Consider the following 24,279-nt stretch of genomic DNA (forward strand, 5'->3'; position numbering starts at 1 on the left):
AAGTTTCATGGTCTCTCTTGATAACATCTCTGGGTACCACGCTTGTAAGTCAGGATTTTCCCCAAGGCTTGTCTACAGCGTATTTTCTCCATGGGGAGGTGATGGGGGCAAGTGTGTAGTTCTATTATAGTCCAAATACATTTGGGAAATGCCCACCAGACCAAGTAAAACCGACTTCATTACTGCAGTAAATAGTTGTTTCTCAGCATTTTTTATTTGTGAAGATGCCTTGTGAATTTCTAAGAGGGAAGTGTGCTCTAAATCTAAGTTTACTGGACATTTTTGGTAGCGCATCCTCAGGAACTGATCACCTGTGCCACGCATGCTGGTGGGCCAACTTTGGATGTTGGCTTGCTTATCTACGTGTGGATAAATTGTTTCTCTGGAGGAAAATTTGTAGAAGTACACTTCCCTTGGATTTGAACCCCTCCATGATGGATGACATTTCTGGCAGAAGGGGAGACACCAATGGATACACCCTGGCACCTACTAATTGACTGGTCAACTTGTTCATGCCTTCATCCACTGATTCACTCACTGATTTTACAAATACTTACCGAGCAGCAAGGAAGGAGTTATGAACATAAAGATGATTGAGACCAGACTTCTTTTCATTCAATCATCTAGATAATACACATCAGTCACCTCTTCCCAAAGTAATTCTAGTAAATGGAATCCACTTGTAATGGACTGAATTCCCCTCCCCCTCACCAAAAGTCGTATATTAAAGGCCTAATCTTTAGTACCTTAGAATATGACTATATGTGGAAGTAGGACCTTCAAAGAGGTGATTAAGATTAAATGAGGTCATTAGGGTAGGGCCTTAACCCAACAGGAATGATGTCCTTGTGAGTAGAGGGAGCGATACCAGGGATGGGTGTGCTCAGAGAGAAGGCCGTGTGAGGACACAGCAGGAAGGTGGCCAAGGAGAGAAGCCTCGGGAAAAATTAATCCTGCCAGCACCTTGACTGTGGGTTTCTAGCCTCCAGAACCATGAGAAAATAAATTTCTGTTGTTAAGCCACCCAGACTGGGGGACTTTGGCACAGCAAGCCTAGGAGATGAAAACAACCCTATTAATTGCTCACTAGGCCCCCGCCTTCAAGAACTTTATTCATGTAGTTCTAATATCTACTGAAGACTTATTCCTTTATTTGTATCTCAGAAGAATTTCGTAAGGACCAACTTGATTGTAAACTTTTGAGGATAAGGGCCTTGCATCCCCACACTGACCTGCAGAGATACAGGCATTTGATAGAATGAATTTGTCAGCTATACCTCTACTCCCCTCTGTGAATGAATCATGGAGCGATGGCCTAATACGTCTCTTTGAGAGAGCAAGGAATAAGAAACAGAGAACTGGGAAGTGTTAGGCACGTAGCCAGATGCTTCAAATATGTCTCCTCATTTAATAGCCCTCTTCTATTTTGAGGAAAACATCTTTATCCCCTTTGCAGATGAAGAAACAGAGGTTCAGCGAGGAGAGGTGGATTTGGCCAAGAGCATCAAATCACTGGTAGAGCCAGGATTCAAACTCGTTTTCCCCCTCCTGAATATATGCTGGTCTAAGAGAAATAAGTACCATTTATTTTTAATGAAGAGAAGATGCTGATTAGAGTGTTTTTAATCAAATGCTTAATTAGAGGAAAGAGGAATTCTGGCAAGGCAGCAGCACTTATAAAAAAGGACTGGAAACTTTAGTGGACTATGTATTTATTTCAGCGATATCTTCATAAGTGACATGGCTACCGAAAAGCTAGACCGAGGTTAAGTTGTGCAAATAAAAATAATAATTACAAAGCACTTACTAAGTGCCAGACACTGTTCTTAATGAAAAAAAACCGAGTGTGTCCAAAGGCAGGTGACCAGAACGGCCAGACTTTGAAATCACGCAACATGGGTGCTGGTTGGATAAACTGGGAAGGTTTACTCTGGATAAAACTGTAGATGGATTGAAGGCCGTCTCAAATAGTTGAAAGATCTTCGGGTATAAGAGGGATTTAGACATAGGGATAAAATTAAGAGGTAGTGAGATTATTACTGAGATTATCCAAATGGGTGTGTCCATGTAAAGCAACACTTGCATTCAGTGGGAGATCAAGTCATTAAACTCTAACGTTTTTTAAAGTTGAAGATTTCAGGATTTTTTGGAATTTGTAAATATCCTCATCTTCTTCTCTATTAACAAATTTACACTTGGAGGGAAAAAAGTACTAGTGCTAGATCCCTTCTGGAATTATAGAAAGGATTCCGCAGGAGAGTAACGTATCAATTCTCCCATTACCATTGCTAAGAAAAATTGTTCAGCTTGAACCCTTCTCTCTATTGATTCTTTTATAAATATCTTAACAAAATTCAGTCTCCAGGTTCAAAGCCGGTAACATTAACTATTTTGAAATCACTGTTTAATTTTGTCTTTATCAGCAAGAGAAGCTCATCCTTAATGCTTATCATTGGGCCGGGCATTGAGCAGAAGCTTCTTACAATAGGCTGAGCTGGGATGTTTTTCTTATCTGGGATCGGTTTCTTGAGAAGTACCTACAGAAGCAAAGAAGTGAGTACGTGACGACAGTGAGCATCATTAGAGGAATTAGAGTAGATAATCCATTTGCAAGCACCAGAGAAGTGCGGTTATGCGATGGAATGGGCTACCTAGAGCCTAAAAGGACAAATTAAAGAGTTGCCTTGGCGTGGGGCATCGGGGAGGGGGTGCGATTCGGATAAATTGCAGAACAGTCCTACTGAGAATGGGTCAAGAAAAACACTGCATACAATGAACCTAGAAAATCTGGGCTGTTGGAGGGGTGTGTGTATCAAATTTATCTTAAAAATCGCACCGTGGTGCCTATGAACACTCGACTAGTAAATGAGAAAGATGTGATAGAAGGGAGGAAAAAAAAATGCTTGCAGAGGGTGTTTCTTCCTATTCAGAACACTGTGGGCGCTCACATAATATGACTGCTCCAGGATGAAGATGGTCGCGAGGATGATGATGATGATTAATGCATCCCGGGGAAAAGCAGGGCTGGGGAGAATGCCTGCCGGAGACGAGGCAGCGGGAGAGGGAGGATGACTCACGGGTGAGGGGTACCCTGGGCCGGAGCGATGTGGCGCGCACGTCGGCGAGCGCGGGGGGAGCGGCCGGGCGCGCGGGGCTGGGACCCGGGGAGGGGGCGGGTGGGTGCCCGTGGGCGGAGCGGCTCCGGGGCTGGGTGCTGGCGGCTGTGTCTGCGAGAGCCGCGGCATCACCGGGCGGGAGCCGCGGAGACTCCGCCTCACCGCCACCCCACCTCGCCCTCGCCAGCCCCGGAGCATCCTCGGTGGCCAAGCGGCCCCGGCCCCGCCCCCGGCCCGCGAGCCCGCGCCGCCCGCCCGCCCGCCCCCGCCGGCCGAGGCTAGGCTGCGGGAGGCTGCTGGGCCGCCCGAGCCTCGCCGGGGCCGCCAAAACAAAGGCAGCATCGCATCCGGGGCTGGGTGGAGGCGAAGCACCATGCGAGCCCGGGCTGGCGCTCTCCCCGGCTCCCCCGCCGCCGCCGCCGCCGCCGCCGCCGCCGCCGCTGCCGCCTCCGGGAGGGCTGCGCTGTGACGGGAAGCGGGGGCGCAGCTGCCGGGCGTGGACCCGAGAGGTGAGCCCGAGCCCGAGGGCCAGCGAGGGGCTGGCAGGCCACGAAGATGTCTTCGGCCGTGGGGCCTCGCGGTCCTCGCCCACCCACGGTGCCTCCCCCCATGCCCGAGCTGCCCGACCTGAGCCACCTGACCGAGGAGGAGAGGAGCATCATCATGGCAGTGATGGACCGGCAGAAGGAGGAGGAGGAAAAAGAAGAAGCCATGCTCAAGTAAGCCCGCCCCGGCCGGCCGTGCCTCCATCCTCCGTCGGTCCATTCCCAGCTCGCTCGCCCCATCCTCCGGGCTGAGCGTGGGGGAGGGGCGGGCCGGGGTGCGGGGTGCGGGCGGAGACGCCCGCCCGGGGGCCGGGGCGCGGGGCTGGGACCGGAGGAGGGTCAGGGGCCAGGTGGAAGGAGGGGATGCCGCCGAGCCGAGCCCTGAGCCGAGGAGCGTGGAGAGGATGGCTGGAGACTGAGGCTCACGGGAGACTGGGTGCACGGGGTCCCCGGGGGTGGGATATGCAGAGGCTGAGGAGAGCCGGTTCCACCCAAGTGGAAGGCAGGGCCCTGGAGTGGGAGCAGGTGAGGGGCAGGGGCTGGGCGGAAGGAAGGGGAGGTGGGATGGAGAGCCCTGAGAACGCTCCTCTTCTTCCCTTGGAGTTGTTGAGCAGGTTGGGGTTACCCCCGCGAAGGGTGCCAGTATCCACCTAAGAAAAAAGCTTATTTGGACTGTTGGTTTTGCTACTCATTCATCTCCTAGATCAAGATTAGTTCTTTTGGGGGGCAGCTGCCCTCTTTGGTAACCTGCCTCCCTGGCTTCTCTTTAACCTCTGATTCACAGTCTTCCGCACAGAATACCTGTGTGAAGACACAGTTTCTTCCCCACACATGATGCCGTGGGCCGCGTAAAGTTTTTAATAATGGGAGAAGCTGATGGGGACTCTGGCCTGAATCAAATAGAGGTTCCTCTTTACTGGCTTCTGGGGCTTGTTCAGTTCCTGGGGGTAGCGGTCCCATAGGGAGCTGAATATTTGCACACATCCCCCCTTCTTTAAAGCCCATCAGCCCTTCAGGGAAGCTCTGTGTAGGACCCCATCTTCCTGGGTCTGGGAGGGGATGGGGCCAACTGCTGATGGTACAGGTATGTGTGACCCTCCTCGTGCTGCTGCTTATCTGAGTGTGAGGCAAAACCCGCTTACAAAGTGCTGGCATCCAGCACCTCCTTCCCATCACCCTAGGGTGGACCGGGAGGGGACTTCAGCCCCGCCTTCCCTTGAGAGATCTCCCTGTAGTCCGGAAAGTTTTTATCCTGGGGGTGAGGGAATTGAGAGACCCCAATTTGGGACTGATTCCTGGGGATGCCCCCCACCTCCATTCAAGCCAGAAGGTGTATCTGGGGGCAGAAGATCAGTGTGAAGGGCCAGAGGGAACCTGTTGCATCTGGAGTCAGCTGAGCTCAAAGAAGGGACAGCCAAGGTGTGGCCCCCCGCCCAGAGCACACCCCGCCCCCTAGGAGCGCCTCCTGGAGAGAAGATGCTGCCAAGGAAGGGAAGGTTTCTTCCGCTTCCCCTCCACGCAGCAGAGCTGCTCAGGAGAGGGGTGGAGGGAGGCTGCATCCCCAGACTGCTGGGTTTCCCCCAGTGCAGCTGCCACCCAGATGGGAGCCGGGCGTATTGAGGGAGAGATGTGGGGGCCAGGTCACAGCACAAGCATAGAGATCTAGTCATCCCTGCTCTTTTATCGTAGACTCCGACAGGGGCTGGGGACTTAGAAGGCCAGAGCTGGTCTGGTTCTATAGAAAGCAGCAGGTTTCTGAATTCTCTGCTCCTTCTTGTCCAAAAAAACCAAGACTCTCAGCCCGCCGACTGGAGGGCGCAGAGCCCTGGCGAACCTGCTGCCCAGCCGTGGCAGAGCAGTGTCCCTGGCGCGGCAGTCTTCCTCTCTTCTGAGCCTGGAAGTTATGGCTGGTGTCTGCTGGTGCTGCAGTCTGTCTGTCTGGTTGTCAGTCCGTCTGTCCGCACGGGTTCCAGCCCCTGCTGCCTGTCCGGGACACCTCTTCGGCTGGCCGGGATGCACAGGTTGGCTCCCTTTCCTTGTGGTGTTGGCTGCAGACAGCAGGTGGACGGGGCCTCCAGCAGCCTGTGGAAAACACGGGCTGCTGCCTGACAGGGTCCAACCTAGAAGGGAAGGCACAGTGCACGCCGGGGCCATCACACCTCTCCGTTGTCTGTCTCAGGGCTCGTGGGGAGGGAGGGCTTTTCAGCGAGGAGGGTGAGTTCTAGGACAGAATCCCAGACCTGTTAGCTGCCTCAGGACAGCAGCGATTGGATGGTATGGGCTTAGATGGATCAAAAAAAAAAAAAAAAAAAAAAAAGGAAAGGAAAGAAAACACTGTCCAACTGCTCCCATCTACCATCTAAGACCTCCTTCCCACTGCTGTTCCTGCGACCGCCCTCCCCGGCCTGTGAATGGGGTTCCTTTATTGCAGGCATTCACAGAATATCGCAGTGGGTGATGCTCTCACACAACAGGCCTCCATCATCCCAGGCCTGTGCCCCTAACTTTCTCAACCTGCCTCCTCTGCTAATGTCTTGGCCTGTGTGCAGTGGCAGATTGGTGATGTTTTGGTATCCCAGTTTGCTGCCATGTTGGCGTGTCATGTTTTCCTCAGTGAGTGGAACAGAGCTGGACTTTTTTTTTTTTTTTTCCGTTTTATGTCTTATAAACTAAAAGATCGTTGGGGTTACTCAGGAGACATTTATACCTGGGATCTTAATGACACCTAGTCATAGGGCATAGGTTGTGGCCTCTTCTACACTTTACATAAAAATAGATTGGAAAACAGGAGGCTTTTCACAGGCTGTGGACTATCTGTTTAACCAGAGATAAGTTTTTGTGGTAAAGTGTGGTCCATCCTATCACATATCTGAGAAATGACTTTCCCAACAGGCCCTGCAAAGCTGAAGTTCTGGTAACAGGGCACTTAGACTTCAAATTCACTGTTGTCATTATTGCAGAATTATCACCTTGCGCTACCCATTGTGTATGCCCTCTCTCTGTTCACAATGTAGAAAACAGAGAGCAGAGAGAAAATTGATGGGTGAATACGCCAAAGAAACATTATAAAATATCAGTGAAAATGTATTTGTACAGTTTCATCAGCCTTGAGCATATATTTCTCCTTGAATTTGGTCTTGAGCGTGTCTTTAAATATGTATCAATGGAAAAGAATAATGAAGTTACTTTCACCCCAAGATTTCAGGAAAAAAATACTTGAAATTGTAAGTACTTTCTCATAAAAGCAATTCATTTTGTTGGCAAAGTGCATTAATTTTAAATGCCATTGCTGTCTAAGTAGAAATAGTTGAGTCCTGCAAATAATTTCTAATGGTCGATTTAATTACGTTACAAATAAAAAGTTTTTCTTAAATCTCAGTAGGGTTTGGAGGGGTGTGTGCAGGTGTGTGTGGGTGTGCGTGTGCATTCTGGAAGTTTTTTGAAACCTAACTTCCTCAATGAATACTCCTTCAAGTAACTGTCACCAGACACCATAAGCCGATATATTACATGGGTTGCAAACTGCATTATCCGGGACCTAAATCAGAGAAGATTTCATTAGATCGACAATCTTATTTCTTTTCCTTATAAAAGCTTCATAGAGAAGAGAGTTACAGAATAGTAAGAGAAGAGAAAAAAAAAATAGAAGTAGAGAGTGAAAGAGATGGCTTGAAGATGGGAATTGAGCACCATATTGGAATATTTAATAAAAGTACTAACATTTATTGAGCATTTACCTCATGCTGGCTGTTATTCTAAGTGGTTATTGAATCAAATGCCAAAGAGTTGAACTCTGTTCACATTCAATATATGTGTACTTGGGTGCTCACAATAGCTTGTGCAGAAGGTAAGTCAGGTCATATAATCTGCAAATCCTCACCCTGCACCCAGAGAGTCCTCGTAATTCCTTAAGCTGAATCATATAACGTGGCCCAGCCGGGATTCAAGCTCAGATCTTTTCCTCTAAGTCCAAGTACTTTCACACAAGCTACGCTGTCCTTCCACCCACCAAAGGCATGTATTTCCTCTACCTTCTCCTTAAATTAATGCCTGTTCCTTCCTCAGTTTCAGGAAAGTGGTTAGGCTGACTCAGAAGAGCAGATGCTGGTGATGGGAGGGTCTGGAGCTCCACCCACACTCTTCACAGACTTTTACAGTGGGCTGAGGGCAAGGGAATTATCTCTAGTTCGAAGATCATAAAGACCATAATGGAAAGACCATTAACTTTGTGTCAAGGCATTTGGGGGTTCTGGTTTAAGTGCCACCCTTTAAATTGCAGAGATGTGGGCAAGAAAATTAAATCGGAATTCTGTGAGGTTTTATTTTTCATACAAATCCTACAATTCATGGTGTGGATTGATTTATAAAGAATATTGACTCTGGCGGCGGGATGGTAGAGCTCAGTGGTAGAGCTAAGCATGCACGAGGTCCTGGGTTCAACCCCCAGCACCTCCATTAAAAAAATAAAATTTAATTTAAAAAATAAAATAAAAATAAAAACACATATTTATATATATATATATAAAAAAAGAGTATTGACTCTGGACTTCCCTTCTCTTAACAGGGAACCCAGCCTCCACTAACTTTTCAAACATGTGTAATTTCTGCTTCCTTTGTGGGAGGAGAAAGAAAGTGGAAGGGCTCGGTCCCGTCTCCCTTCAGCTTTTCTCTCTCCTTTTCCTCCCACCAACCAATTATAACATTGCAACCCAAAAATGTATCCATAAGGCTCAATTTGAGAGACCACAACTAGCAACTGGGAGAATGGAGAGGTAGCCAGGGACCACTGGGATGGAGTGAGGATAGAGTCCCCAGGAGTGCAGGCATCGTGAGGTCATTGAGGTTCACAAGGAGTTTTATTACCTTCCACCCCCAAATATTCTCTCGTGCAGCTGAGGCCGGGATGGATAAGAAGGGAAAGAGAAAAGGCGAACAGTAATTCGAGAAAACCGCTATAACATGAACAGTCCGTGTTAAGTAGAAAGAAAAGTCTAGGAGAGAAAATGGACCCTTTCCCCAGAGACTAGCCTCCTTCACAGCACTGATGGGCGGGGTTACATTTAGGGAAGGTTATCCCTGAACTACTTCAGTTTTCTGCTTTCAATCAAAACCTATTTTAGCAAATGTGCATACCCAGAACTCAATTCCCAGATGCTCAAGGAGGAAATTCAGAAACTGGGAAGCCTTAAAAAAGAAAAAAAGGAAAGATGTGAGGTGTTACCCAAGAGGATGAAAGGCAAGAAATATAACATTCAGTTCACAGCTCTGCCAGGCTGTCTTGATGCTGTTTTAACTCCATGTATTCCTTCTTGACCAGAAGGGAGGGGACACCCTTTGTTGCAGTAAGCAGATCACCAAATTGGAAGTAGAATATGGAAACCAGTGTGGGCTATAGGTGCTACCGCTGACTTAAATAGAAACACAGCATCTTGGGAGTGTTACTTGCTCAGCTGGTTAAGGGAAGAGAGTGATTTCAGTTCACCTGCGCAGTAAGAGTGAGCTCCCTGCAAAGATACCAACTAGAAATTCCCAAAGCAATATTTCTCGTCTACATCTGTCACACACAGATGGGTGAGGTCACTGTACCACGAATTATAAAGTCCATGGTGTGGCACTTTATTTCCCTTTATGAACTGTCTTTTTTTTTTTTTTTAAACACCTTTGGACATTGTGTCCTGAGATATGAGTTGGATATTTTAGACCTGGTTCTGGGAGTTGACGTAAGTTTACTTGAGGCACATGACTTCTCAAGACGTAGAACCCAGAACCCATGTGCATCAGCTCCAGATCATTAGTGTTCTTGTAAGTATCCTCAGAAGCACTCACGCTGTGGGTGTCATGGCTTGTTTCCCTCTTCTGTTGGGGAAGGAGGCTAACATTTAGGCCCTTTGGCTGGATACTTGACGTATTTTACTCTGCCCCCTGCTCACCCGTTGAGAGCTCTACCCTGGGAATATCCTTAGTTTTCTATCAGTGAAATTCCCAGAACTAGCTAGGTGCCTTCCTGACACTTGATCCTGGAGTCCAGAGAATAAAACTTACAATGAGCAGGAGAAGATGTCACATAGCTAGTGGCATTTCCAGCCTTTTCCAAGGACTTGGAACTCCAGGTTCTAGATCTGGGTGCAGGTGGCTGACTCACCCATGTCCCCCTGGGCTCTCTGATCTGACTGTTTTGCTCCCCACGTTCTTGAATGGCTTAGCATTTTCCTACCATGGTCCTCCACCACAAAGCTCTCTCTTCTCCCTAATATTGTTCTGAATTTTGTGTACCAGGTAGGCTGTTTCTAACAAAGTATCATGTGATGTTCAATTCAACATGAAGACCATTTTTTCTGATATTAGAATTGGGTCAGGCACTGGGCTGTTTGGTAGAATAAACAGAGAGTCCTCTGCTCATGGTCCAGGTTTGGCTTAGTTCCTGCCTTAAAACTGCCGGGGCCAGAAAGGGAGGTGAACATCTGATAGATAGAACGGTGGACTAGATTCTGGTCTTAACATTGTCACTTTCTGCAGGTGTCAACATCAACAAGTTGACTCATTGGAGCCCCAGTTTCTTCCCATGTAAAGTGGAATTGGTAACACCTGCCCTTCTAGCTTAACGTGGCTTTAACATGAGAGTAGGGGCGCCTCCAAACTTCCAACTGCTGCACCAAAGTGAGGTGCCATTATTATCTCTGCTCTGTAAAATGATGGAAGATTCCCAAGATCATCTTCTCCCGTGATTATCGCAGCTACTAGAGGTCCTGCAGAGATGAGTTCTCATAGACGAATCCGTCCATCGTAACATGCTAGCAGGGCAGTGTGGCCAGGGCTGCGGCTACCAGCGGGAGAATTTGACAAAGAGATAAAAGATGAAACTAGTCCAGAGTTTGATCTGAGGTTATATTGACCTTCCTTACCTTCTACTTTCTTTCTCAGTAGATAGCCCAGAAATGTCTTTAGCACCAAATGCAGTGTGGGCAAAATGATAAAGTTTGAAAGCCCTAAGTGCAGCCTTAATTCAAAAATGAGATGAGAAATTAGCTTAGGGTAATTTCCTCATCTGCTAGGAAGAAAAACTGGGGAAACAGACATGATTTTAGTGTCACTAGATTTAATATTATTCATTTTTAATGAGCTGAATCAGGGGCCATATCCTTGTCCAAGAATAGTTGCCCCTTCGTGTCAGTTTCCCATTGGGTGATGAAACAGATTATATGTGTTTAAGAACTTTTTAAGATTCTGTGCTGAATGTCTTAGGTTTTCTGTATGTATACTTTTACAGGTTTACATCATTTATGTACACTTATTTTGATCGAGGTCAGTTTTCTGTGCATATCGAGCATGGAATTCTACTGCAGAATTGACAATGGATATTCCTTTGTCTGTGGCTAACTTGTGAAAACCTTCCCATTCATGTGAACAGTTATTTAAATATAAAACAGAACTATTTAAAGGGAAAGTAACTAGACACGTTGGTTTGCCAGGACAGTATCTATTTATGCCTGTTTCCTGCTTTAATTACGGGTAATACACCTTTCTCTCAATTTTGAATTTCAAACTGGAGGATAAACTATATTGTTTCTCTCTTTACAAAAATTTTGCTTTCCCTGAACTAAATGCTACATTTAAAACCTCAGAGAATCAAGCAAGTCACTGTCATAAAATATAGCAATTAGTAATTATCAATAAGTAATGGAAGCAAGTGGTAGACACAGACTCTTGAAAGTCATCGTTTGGTAAATGGAAAGGCTTTTGCTGAGAAGGAGGTGTTCTCTTTTATTACGGAGTCTCAGTGGAATGCTACCTTTTATGACGAAGTTGGATTTAAAAGCTCATAACATTTTCAAATAAGAGTAACTAGAAATTGCAACCACATGCAGGGCTCTGTCTATGAAGATTGTCTTTTGGTCCTTGCAAAGCAGCAGCGCAAGGCTTAGAGAAGACATTTAAATAGATTCCAGGATGCAATGTTTGCTGGTTCTTCCAAAGTTTAGATAGTAAAATAAAGTAGGGGTATAGAAAGTAATTTCATGCAGTTTGAAAGTAATTAAAGTGTTTAATTAGATGTCAAAGAACCATATGTACCAAACAGATATCTTTATGTAATATAAGAGATAATACCTTGCTAATGATTTACATATTATTTAGTATATATATATATATATATATATATATATATATATTTGGAATTCTCCATCATTATCCTGGGTAATTATTATCTGGAAGATACCATTATATGTACGTAGAGAAGAGATGTGAATTGAAAACCAATTAAAGTATCTGTACCGTCATGGAAACGTCTTCCACAGCTTAGCTTCTTTTAATGGACTGCCATCTGTGATGTGCATCTCCACAAATGGGCGCTAGTGTCATAGTAGCTCTTGATGGAGTTTTCTGGGTGTGTTCGCTAGACTTTGCGTAGTCTATTTGATTAGCTCCCAACTTACATTTCTGCACTCAAAGCATTCCCGATCGATATCTGAGCAATGTGCTTAATCTCAAGAATATCAAGTTATCATCAGGTTGTAAGCAATCAGTGCGTAAGCATCACATGACACATTATTGTTCTCGTGGTTGCAGTGTAGCTCTTAACACATGCAAGGAGAAAGTCTTTAACTTGGGTGGCTAGCTCTTCTGTTTTCAGTTTTGTGGGTTTACATTTTAGAAAAATTAAGCAGATGGTGTATGAAATATCTAAGGAATGTACAAATCAATGTATCAGGTTTCTTTAAATATAGGGTAGTGTATATATCCACATTCAGAAGTTCTGTCCAGGTCCAAAAGATAGCTTAGTGTCTTAGTAGAAAGAAATGAAAGCAAAAGTCAAGTAACCCAACAGCTTTCCTTTTGTATTTCACACGGCTTAGCAGATTCATCCTCTTTAGCTATCCCTGTCTTGTAATATATTGGAGCTTAAGTCTTCTTTCCTAACCCCCCTTTTTTTTTTCTGGAGGAAAAGAAAATGGATACAGTTTACATCCTGATAGCTGAAATAAAGGGATATTGAAAGGAGCTAGCTGATTTATTTTGGATATTAAAATTTTGGTAGGAGTAAAAATTATGAAAAGATTCTACTTTGATATTCTTCATGATCATCATGACAATTGTTATAAAAATGTCTTGGAAAAATGAAAGACAGTAAAATCTTCTTATAATTAGGCTTAGATATTTCAGTTCACAGGTGTCTCTGTTTCCTAGGCCAGATTGAGCCACCTAATGTACAGCAGCCTGGAGTAAAAACTTGGTACTAGTCTGGAAAAGATGCTGTAGTCTGAGTCTTGTTCCAGACACAGGTATTGGAGAGGGATTCCACGGTACCTGGGGCTCCAAAGGCTGGAGCTGGAATAGTCACTGTTGAGCAGAACTGTGACTGATTACCAGTCAGGTGACTTTCTAGGCCCCGCCCTCCATAAAGGCAGCAGAGTGTAAGATTCTTGGAGGGAGGCCCTCATGCAGGAAACCAAACACAGTCTGGGCCATGGGAGGCAGATCCTGGTAAGGTAGCATAAATTCTAGAAAATATGACACGTACTTTGGAAGAGACCAATTAGCTAGCAAGATGAATAGTGCAAAATGAATGGTGATTATAATAAGGACGGGAGGGCTTTTTGAAGCTCTTTCTTTCCCTTTCTTCTGTAAACTCATTTTCTTCTGATTTGTCTTCTCCTTTTTTAAATATGTCCCTACTTGGTCTTTTCTTGACTCCATGTTGGCCTTTGCTTAACCTTCTACTCTTTCCATTTTAGACACAGTTTCTGGTCAGTCTCAAGGACACTCATGGCTTCAGTCCCAGTTAGGTGTTAATGATCCCAGATCCATATCACTATCTTGGAATTCTCCCTGAAATTCTGGATTCGTGTACCTGACCACCTGCTCAGTGTTTCTGCCTGGATGTCCCCTAGGCACTTCAAACTGTATGTGACCATCCTCAACTTGTTGACTTTCTGCCTAAACATGATGTCCTTCCATAATCCCCGTCCTTCTGGGTAGAGCACCATTTCACCCCATTACTCATTTTATTGTCAAATCCTTCAGATTTGATCCTCTTCGAGCCCTTTGGATTTTCCCTTTATTTCCCAGTTCCATTGCCTTTACTTTACCATAGACCTTCTCACCTGGCTGCCTGCAATAACCTCCTCGTTCACTTCCCTGACACCAGCCAGACCTCCTCCCAGCTCCACACTGCTGCCAGGGGGACCTTTCTGAAATTCGTCTCATCATGTCCCATCAGTAAAGCCCCTCTGCTTTCAGAGTAAAGTGTGAGCACCCACACCCTGCTCACCATCTCCATTCGCCGGTCCAGGCACAAGCTCCTGCCAGAGCCTTCCTGAACCGATTCTCAAGATGTCATCGCTGCTTCACGACTTAGTGACAATACTTGCCATACTTTTCTCTCTGTGAGGAATCTCCTTCTCATCTACCTGATTTTTATGCAGCCTTTCAAGTTGGCTCAGGTGACACCTCATCTGGTACATCTTGCCAGACTTCCCAGGTTCAGTTTTATGTTTGTCCTCTGTGCATGTCTTCTAGAGAATCTTTTCCCCTTAGCAGCCTCAGCTTAGTATGGCATCAGCTTCTAAGAGCAGAATCCTTCTTATCTGTGTCATATAAGCATCGTGCTTGGCACATAATAGGTGCCTGCCTTTTTTAAACTGTGTGTATGAATGAGTGACTACACGCAGAGGACGTGGAGTGGAGAAGTCATCTAAGGATGCTGGATGGATGAGTAGGGGATGAGTAGGCGGAAAGAGTGGGAAGTTGACTCTAACCATGAGAATTCTATCAGCAAATTTCTGAAAGTGAAAAAAGGAGGGGAGTGTTTTTGGCTATTGGGAGAACCAAGTTGGCCAGAATTTATGAAGAGACTATACGGGATGTTGGATATTACAAGGTGAAATTGAAATAGAATTTTCAGGCAATCTGGTGTATGCTTAATTTATCATTCATGGCTTTTTAAAGGACAGTATTCCTAAAGTGTTTGCATGTCAGTGTGGGTGGATGTAAATAATACATTTTAAAAAGTAACCCTCTAGACAGACCTACTTAATGGAAACATTTCCTTTGAATTAAAACATCACTAACTTCAGTAACAGTTTCGAGCATAATATATGTTCTCTGATTTGATGTTTAGAATTAGATCAGATGCATATGACCATAAAGTACTGTACCAATTCTATTTTATTTATTTATTTATTTATTTATTTATTTATTTATTTATACTGAAGTCTAATCAGTTTACAATGTTGTGTCAATTTCTGATGTACAGCATCATGTTCCAGTTACACATATACCTACATATATTCATTTTCATATACTGATTCTATTTTTAATTTTAAAATGCCCCTAGGTTAAGTCATCTTCTGAACTTAAACTCCTTGAAAGCAGGTACCTTTTCCGAAATCTTTGTATTTCCATCACCTGACCTTGTAGCTGATAAGTAGAGGGGCCTCTGTTTGTTCTGGTTGAACTGACCCACACAGTCTGCGTGTCCAGGACACAGAAGCACTGGTCTCTGACACAACACAGCTAGACTGAGTGGAGATACGGATGGGCGCTTGGAGACTGCCGAGTCCAGGGCTGGCAGACGTTCAGTGCACAGGCAACTTCCTGGAGAACAAGCATTGCTGATAAACGTTGGCTGCCTTGGAACCTTTCTGAATGTCATTCTCCAGGCCATCAACTGATAAGTGTCAGTGATCAAAAGAACGCATGTTAGCCACTGAAGATTTATTCCATCTCCACTTTTAAGAAGAGAAAGCTGGAGCCCAGGCGTCTGTTCAGCTTTTCCTAATTAATCAGTAAGGGAGCTGGGTCTAAGACTTTTGGATCGTCATCCTCTTGATCCAGTGTTTCTTCCCACTGTTATACCCTCTCCACATGGTTTCGTTTTAATGGCCACTACATTCAAACAATTAATTTTTTTTTCCAATTTAGGTTTGCTTTGCCTGCTCTGTAAGATTCCATCCTGTTATAGAAAACTCCAAGGGAATCTTTAAGTATTTTGTTGATTTTGGATTTGGTTGTATTTAATATTACTCAAAAGAAGTAGGTCATTACAGGGACCAAGAACTGTTTTATTTAAAGTTCCCATTTGCGGTGGTATTTGTTGCAATTATATTTAAGTTGTATTAATGCTTTTACACTGTGATGATTTTATTATTAAATTTTTAATACGTCTCTGAAAGACACGATGTTTTCAATATATGGTAATTTATTTATGATTCCAAATAGCTTTTCCTACCAGGAATTTGAATTATGGACAGGTTAAAATCGTATTTTGTTTTTTTCACTTAGAAAAGCCAGTTGAGTTTTGTTCATTGTTGAGAAGAGCTTTCCTTGGTTCCCCCTCATTTGGAGATTTGACTTCAGCTAAACTGTTGGTCAATGACCCAGAGAATCAGTGGGATGGGAAGGGAATAACACCCCACGTATACATCTATGAAGTCTCCCATCTCACCTACATGCCTGTACATCTAAATCTCACACCCACACACCTGAAAACATAAAATGTTCTTTCTGTAAAGTCTTTTTTAAGGAAATTCATTTTATCTCATTTACAGAATTGGCATGATCTAGACATCTCACATTACTTTTTATATAACCACAGCCCTTGCTATGAATTTTGTCCCAGTGGCCATTCTGGATGGAGCAGCCCTGGATTCACATGAGCCTATCCTGCCCATGATGAGTGGACCAAAGATGAACCTTTGATCCAAGTCTAGATGACTCATTGACCAGCCAAGGGCTAGTAGGATTCTCAAGAAACAATTAGAGGGTCAGGAGAGTAAATGATACCCATTCATTTCTTCTCAGAACAGAAATGGATTGAGCATTTATGGTATGCCATGTATTGTGCTAACATTAATAGATCTATGGCCCCTGCCCTTGACAGGACGATGTATATTTTACTTAAGTAAAATTGAAATTAAATGTAAAGTTAGTATCTCTGATAAATGCAACACAGGACAATGGTATATTGATAAGATAATATAAACCAGGAATCCTGATTAAGATCAAGCTGGCCAGGAATGGCTCCCCATGGAAATAACATGGGGCTGAGCTAAGATCCGGGATGAGTAGGAGTTAACTAGGCAAATAGGGAATGACGTCCCTGGCAGGCAAGAGGAACAGAGCGTCTCTGGTGGGAGGAGGAATGGTGAGTCTGAAAAAGTGGATGGAAGCCAGTGTTGTGGACAAGCAGAAAGTCAAGAGAAAGCCAAGGGGAGATGGCTGGAGAGGAACTTGGAAAATAGGCAGAAGCCTGGCAATGTGGGACCTTCCAGGTCATGTTGTAGAATTTCATCTTCATCCGGAGAACCAAAAGATTTTGAAGAGAGATGTGATACGGTTATATTAGTATTTTGAGAGGATCATTCTGGCTACAATATCAAGAACTGGTTGGATGAAGACTCAGGTGTGTGTATAGACCTGCTGGGAGGCAGAAGTCCAGGTGAGAGATGCTGGAGGCAAGGGCTTTGGTGGGGAGGGCAAACTGTTAAGGTTTGAAAGAGATCTGGGATGCAAAAGCCACAGAGTTTTCCTCCTAATGGATTGAACATGAGTTGACTTCTGACTTGTGCCCCCAGCTTTGGGGAGTGTCTGGAGGGGTGGATGGCAAGTGGTCAGTGCAGTACTGGCCACTGGCTTTTGAAGGTTGTATGGTGGGAACTCAGACGAGAGGACGGCTTGGAAGTATGAATTTATGAACCATCTCCTCACAAGTGTCAGGTGAAGATAAGTGATTAGACCCAGAAGGAGAAAGCCTGGGAATGAGCCCAGGAGACTTTTAAAAATTTCAAGAGGACAATGACCTTGCAAGGACATTAAGGAGAAAGAAAGGTTGGATAAAACCCAGGAGACCCTTGTTACACCAAATACAAGGGAGGAGAGTATTTCCAGGAGGATAAGGCACTCCCACTAGGGTGACTGAAATAAAAAAGACCGGCAACATCAAATGCTGGGGAAGGTAATAAGCCGCTAGAATCCTTACATGTTTTTGGTCGGAGCATAGTATGGTGCAACCACCTTAGAAAACTCTTTGGTCATTTCTTTAAAAGTTAAACATCCTTCTACATCATGACCTAGGAATTCCATTTATAGAGATTTGTTGAGGAAAAATGAAAATATTTATTCTTAAAATTCTTATGCAAGAATGTTCATAGCAGCCTTCTTCATAATAGCCTGCAAGTGGAAATAGTTGAGATGTCCATCAGCAGAAGAATGAACTTAAAAACTGTGGTATATTCATCCAGTGAAATACTATCCAGCAATAAACGGGAACAAGCCACTGACACATGTACACACAGAAGAATCTCAGAAACATCATGCTGAATGAAAAAATCCAGACACAAATAGTGCAGACCATATGATTCCATTACACGAGGCTTTATAACAGGCAAAGCTAATCCACGGTATTAGAAGCCAGAATGTGTTCTGGTTTATGGTAGCAAGGGTGACGGGTTGACAGGCAATTTTCTGGAGGGATGGACGTGTTCTGTATTTTGATAGGGCTGTATATTATACAGGTGTATGCATTTGTCAAAACTGATCAAACTGTATGCTTAAGATCTATGCATTTCACTGTATGTAAATTATATCTGAATGAATAAAAAAGGAATTCTGAGACACCAAATGCAGTGAGAACTGATAAGTAGTTATTGGATTCAGCGCCAAGGAGCTGTCACTGGTGATTTCACAAAAATACATACGTACCATTAATAAGTACATATTGTTAATACGGGCAAATTTTTCAAGAAGTTTGGGAAGAGAGACAAGAGGGGATATCATGAGGGGTATGGAAAGTAGGTCCACTGTGGGCCTCTTTGAAATGGTATTTCAGTAGAATAAATTTAAGAATGTTTAAAAGTTGATGGAGAGAATACAGTGAATAAGATGGTTTGAATAAAAGAAGTTCTAAGTTTGTAACCAGAAAGAGGAGGCACCTTATATCCAATAGTTTCTGTTTGTATTCAAGTAGAATGTGGCTCATCTTCTGAGAGTGATGGGAACTGGAGGCTTGAGGGCCAGGAAGAAAGTTTGAGATAGTTGAGGTGCAAAGCAGGAGTGTGGATTTACCAGAAGACTACAGAGGGAGCCACATGCGAGAGGAACCCACGGAGAGGGAAGCTTTCAGAGAAGAGATCTGCAGATGCGAGAGGACTTCTGGCCCCTGAGTTGCCAAGAGAAGAGCCGATGACCCTGACCTCCCAGAAGAGTCACTGTGAGGCTGGCTGAATGCTTTGCTGTGTATTCTTTTTTTTTTTTTTTAATTTATTCATTTATTTATTGTTTTTGTTTGGGGAAGGTAATTAGGTTTATTTATTTATTTTAATGCAGTTAACTGGGAATTGGACCCAGGACCCCATGCATGCTTAGCACACACTCTACCACTGAGTTAGGCCCTCCTCCCTGCTGTGTATTCTTAAGCTGAGCTAGTTTGAGTAGGTTTTTGATTCTTCCTACTGAAAGGGAGACCTGATTAGGACTTTGTAGTTCTTCTTTTTTCCGCACTAGGCATACTAGATATTCTTAAGTCTGCTCTGGAGTTTTCACGTTCAGAAAGAATATTTTCAATTCAATCATGAGTGCATATCTTCATATTTCTCTCTATATACATATGGGTACATATGCAAGGCATACGAGGTGTCAATGAATGAGCACTCTGTTATTGAGAAAAATTGTCCTTTCCCCTTTCTCACACACATCTTTTCAGGTCATGTTTCTGTCTTCTCTCTCAGGACGCCCCTGTTCATTTTGACTTGAAAGCGTTTGGGGACACAGAATAGAGAGTGACATGACTTGCTTCACATCCTTTGCCGTGAGGGACAGTCTGGGACACATGATGTGATGGGAAAAGCTCTGCCCACTCTCACTTGCCTTGTCTCCCGTCCTCGTGGTTAGAGAGTAATTTAGATTTGTTGTAGGTCAAGTTCCCTAGAAACAGACTCAGAGATGGAGATTCTTGTGCAGGAAGTTTCTTAGGGAGTGTTTTTCAGGATTTGTGTTAGTGTGAGCAGGGGAGCAGACAGGTTGGAAAGGGGGAAGCAGTGCAGATGCCATCAGACCTCAGACAGCTTCTTGGGAGCTGTGAAAATAGTTATAATACCTTTGGATTGACCAGTCACTGGATCCATGCTGCCCAACATGGGGACCTGGCCCAGGGAGAGGTGGCTCTCTTTAGCAGAGGACAATTCAAAGGGAGGTTGACAGTCATGAGCATCCCCCAACAAGTGGAGGAGTAAGTCCTCCCATCTTGAAAGCAGCACCTGGGCAGATTTACACAACATCCACTGAATAATTTTAGCTGAAAAGGAAGAAATTTGGTACAGTTAAATATTTCTTGACTGCTTAACAATTAAAGGAAATGTTAGGTTAAGCAGGAAGTCAATTAATAGGATAAGGATAAACCTATGATTTATAAACAAAATTTAAATCAATTGTTAATAGTGTCCAGATTGTACGTCTCTTTGTGGGGAATTGACAATATCACCCAAATCTTAAATTATAAGACTTTCTATAGAACACTTGCAAATGCCACTGAGGCAATGAATAAGATTTGTGAACGGTGATGACTTCACTTGGGAACTGATCTGTCTGGATTTGGTTTTGTTTTTTTCTGCATTTAATTGAAAAGTTGTGCTTTCATGAAACCTTTAGCTCTATGTTTCTTCTCACCAATTATTTTTTTTTGTAAGTAAGGCAATCTACCTGAAACAACAAACAGTTTGGAAGATACTCAATGACGGGTTTTTAATTCAGTGAGATAAATTTGGGTCAACTATGGTGTATGGTGTTTGGAAATTCCCTCCTTCTGCTTGGATCATTGTCTCCAAATAGTCCTTTCCTCGCCTCTTGAAGTGTGACTTCTGTAAGCACTCAGCTCTGTGGACTCCTTGTACAATAGGAAAATAAAGGAGGGAATTTTAGAAAGCATATTCACTATTCAGTCCAAAGATCCCTATTGAATTAAAAGTGTCAGAAAAATTAATACAAGCAACTTTGCAAATTTTCATGGCTTAACATAATAAAACTTTATTTGTCACTTGCACAGTTCCGGGTGGCGCCCTTCCATGAGGAAGTAGTGATCTCTGGAACACGTGTCCACTGCCAGGGAACATGTGTCCACTGCCAGGAGAGGGAGGAGGTAGAATTAACATATGTCCCTGCTGCTCATGGGCCATGGGCCAGGGCCAGGCAACTACGAGAGAGGGTAGGAAATATAGGAGAGCACACAGGATATTTTGTGAGCATTTTAGAATAATTCAAAAGTAAATATTTTGTTAATTAAGCTACTTGTTTCTAAAAAGAAGACAGTCTACTTTCATTGATATAGAAGTAATTAACCCATTGAAGATAGAAATCAATATTTAGACTCATGGAATTTGAGTTGAAAGGGGTTTTAGCCTCCAAACCTCTGGTTTGTACAGAGTCCACTGGATTCGGTCCAGAGCTTTGGGGAGTAACAATGACTAGAGAAGGAGAGGTCATGGTGGGTGGGGTCTAGGCACACACATGCTGTCCTTCTGCCCCAGTCCCAGCATCCTGCCTTAGCTGTTTTAGAGCTTGCAATTTGGGGATCTAACTGAAAATAAGAAGAGTTCTGCGGCAAAAGGAGATATCTGAAACTACTCATCCATCTCAGTGCACTCTTTTTATAGCTGTGAAGCTTTATTCACCCGCCTAAACAGTTTTTTTAATTGAAGTATAGTTGGTTTACAATGTTGTGTTAACTTCTGGTGTACAGCACAGTGATTCAGTTATACATGTATATATATGTATATATACACATATATATACACACATACACACACACACAGTCCCTTTCATATTCTTTTTCATTATAGGCTATTACAAGGTATCGAATGTAGTTTTCTGTGCTATGCAGTGGGTCCTTGTTGCTAACTATTTATCTATAGTAGTTTGGGTCTGCAAATCCTGAACTCCTACTTTATCTCTCTTACTTTTTGCCCCAGTAACTGTAAGTTTGTTTTCTATGTCTGTGAGTCTGTCTCTGTTTTGTAAATAAGTGCATTTGTGTCACTTTTTATATTCACCATATAAATGATATCATATGATATTTTTCTTTCTCTGGCTGACTTACTTCACTTAGTACAATAATCTCTAAGTCCATCCATGTTGCTGCAAATGGCATTATTTCATTCTTTTTTATGGCTGAGCAGCATTCCGTCATATAAATATGCCACATCTTCTTCATCCAGTCATCTGTCAGTGGACATTTAGGTTGCTTGCATGTAAACTGTAATATTTACTCTGTAATATTTACATCAAGCAGACCTTGATGGAGGCTGTGGGACAAGGTCCCATCCTTCCCAAGATTACGCTCTGAGTGTATCCCAGAGAGCTCCAGTGACTTCCCAGCATCAAAGTAAGATCTAGAACCCATTTCCCTAACTCCCTATCCTGCCTGAAATGATAATAGGATTATTAACTGGGAATATTCTGAAGACATCTAGAAAATCCTGGCCTGGAAATGACTAGCCAGAGGAGTGTCTACACTTTCCACAGGAAATGGTTTCTATCTGGAGTAAAGAAGACAAACTTCCTTGAAGTTTTTTTAAATCCAAAATATGGCCATTTGGGGGACTTCTCTTCTTTCTCAATTCCGACATCTAATTGACTGACAGATACTGCTCTCCGAAGATAGGATGTTTCCACTATGACCAAGTGAGAGCATCAACAACTAGCATTTGCACTGACAGCAGAAAGTGCTCAGATGCACGTGTCTTCTTCACTCTCACTGTGGCTCTCAGAAGTCAGTAGGTAAGACAGCTGTAACTACTATGCCTACTTCCAGAAAAGACAATATAGGGAAAAATGATTAGGTCAGGATTACACAGCACGAGGAGTGAATGTTCCATGGCCCTGAGAAATAAACCCGTTATTACAACCAGACACTGAAATGCAGGTGATAAGGAAGAGTTTCTCTGATGTACACTCCTATCATTACCAGTAGTAGTCATTAGTATGGGATGCAGGGAAGGGAGCGTGTGAATTTCAGAATCAACTAGATCTTGCTTTACATCTTGATTGATCATTTATCCTCCCAGTGTCTCATGCATGGAACAGGGGTCACTGGGAGGAGTAAACAAGGCAACAATGGTTACATAAAGCACCTGGTGCAGCTCTTAACGACTTCCAGCTATAATAACTGTTATTTTATAACAGTGTGAGTTTAAATAGTACTAAGCACCCTGTACTCATATCTCTTTGAGTAAAGGCAGGTGAAGCTATGCAGTGTGAACCCCGTTCCAGCTCAGAAGTACGGTACTTGCTGTATTGACACCATACAAAGGAATTTTGAATCACAATTGGAGCTTCGGTTCTCACTTTATGCTAAGCCAGAGTACTACCCTTTGTTGGTATGGTTTTAGCACAATGCAGTTGCCTGAGCTTCATTAACACACAGAAGAAGGTGGGTGCTTTTCTCTTTCGAACTAAGGTAATACCCTTATTTCAGCAGCACTTTGAAATAGATTTACTGTGCATTATGCCACAGATTTAATTCTTCACTTTTGTTGTTTTACTAAAGGAAACACCTTGACTCACCTATTTAGTTTATAATCTCAGCTGAATGCCTAGGGATTTACATACATAATTCATACGGTCTGTATTCAGTGAAACAGATTGAAACTCAAATATTCAATTTCCAACTGGAAATAATCTTTGTACTCTTTGTATGGGACTGCCTTATTTCAAAAATGAACAGATTTCCACATTGAATCAATAGCATTCTTGAGTAAATACTCATAATAAATGCCAAATCAAATATAAAAAATGATCTTCAAAAACATTGTTTAAATGAAACGACAGTAGGCACTTATACTTGTGGACAGTTGGAATAAAGCTGATATTTTCAGACAAAATTAGGAGTCATGAGAATAATTTTGCAGTATTATAAATAGAAATACACATCACAGCTCTGCACCTTTGCTGAGCTTGAGGTGTAATGCAAATACTCAGACAATAAAGGTGTCATGAAAAGTTCGAGCTCACAGCATGGATACTTCAATAACACCATATATATCAAAATGTCTGCTTTTAACTCATGAGAAAATCAAGTGTACATAATCACAACCTGTGGTTTGTTGGTGAAACTCTGGTAATTTCAGTATATATTCCATAGCATTTAATGTAAATTTTTGAAAAGATAAGGCTCCTTCTAGAATGTTCTTTACACTCAATCTGGCAGTGATTTACAAGAATTGGTGTAATCCTGAGAATTAATCCTTAATTTTTTTTGCCTTCAAATTTGAAGTTAAGAGGCTGATGTATTTGCCTTTAGCCTGTCAGGCATTGCCAAATCTTTCACAGTCATGCTTGGTCAGAGTGCTGGGTGATGTGAATGGTGGGTAATTGACTTTCCATTTACCTTTTGGACTCTTGGCTCTAGTGGATGGGTGTTCCTTCCCCTCCAGCCCCAAAGAGGGCACTCTTTGGCTTTCAGTTTCTGTTTCTATTTCTTTAGGGAAGACATAATGGTTAATTGGGGCAGAAATGTAGGCACTTTATCTCCCTTCTTCCCTGCTTTGCTCTCTACTCCTCTTCATTCCTGGAGACAGAAATCTGAGAGCCTCAGTGGGGAATCTTCCCAGAAGAGAGAGGCAAAGCATCTT

The 24,279-nt window shown here is 43.3% G+C and overlaps 1 protein-coding gene across 49 annotated transcripts in view; it reads left to right on the forward strand.

Moving 5' to 3' along the window:
• Positions 1–3,569: 3,569 nt before the first annotated feature.
• RIMS1 (regulating synaptic membrane exocytosis 1) overlaps positions 3,570–24,279 on the forward strand; it is a 450,375-nt gene continuing 429,665 nt past the window's right edge. For all 49 annotated transcript variants that reach the window (XM_064486964.1, XM_064486968.1, XM_064486969.1 and 46 more), the window contains exon 1: positions 3,570–3,835. In XM_064486964.1, coding sequence (XP_064343034.1) covers positions 3,672–3,835 — 164 coding nt within the window. In that variant the 5' untranslated portion in view covers positions 3,570–3,671. The remainder of the gene's footprint in view (positions 3,836–24,279) is intronic.

Source organism: Camelus dromedarius, chromosome 6 (genome assembly GCF_036321535.1).
Source record: "Camelus dromedarius isolate mCamDro1 chromosome 6, mCamDro1.pat, whole genome shotgun sequence".
Taxonomy (NCBI): Eukaryota; Metazoa; Chordata; class Mammalia; order Artiodactyla; family Camelidae; genus Camelus; species Camelus dromedarius.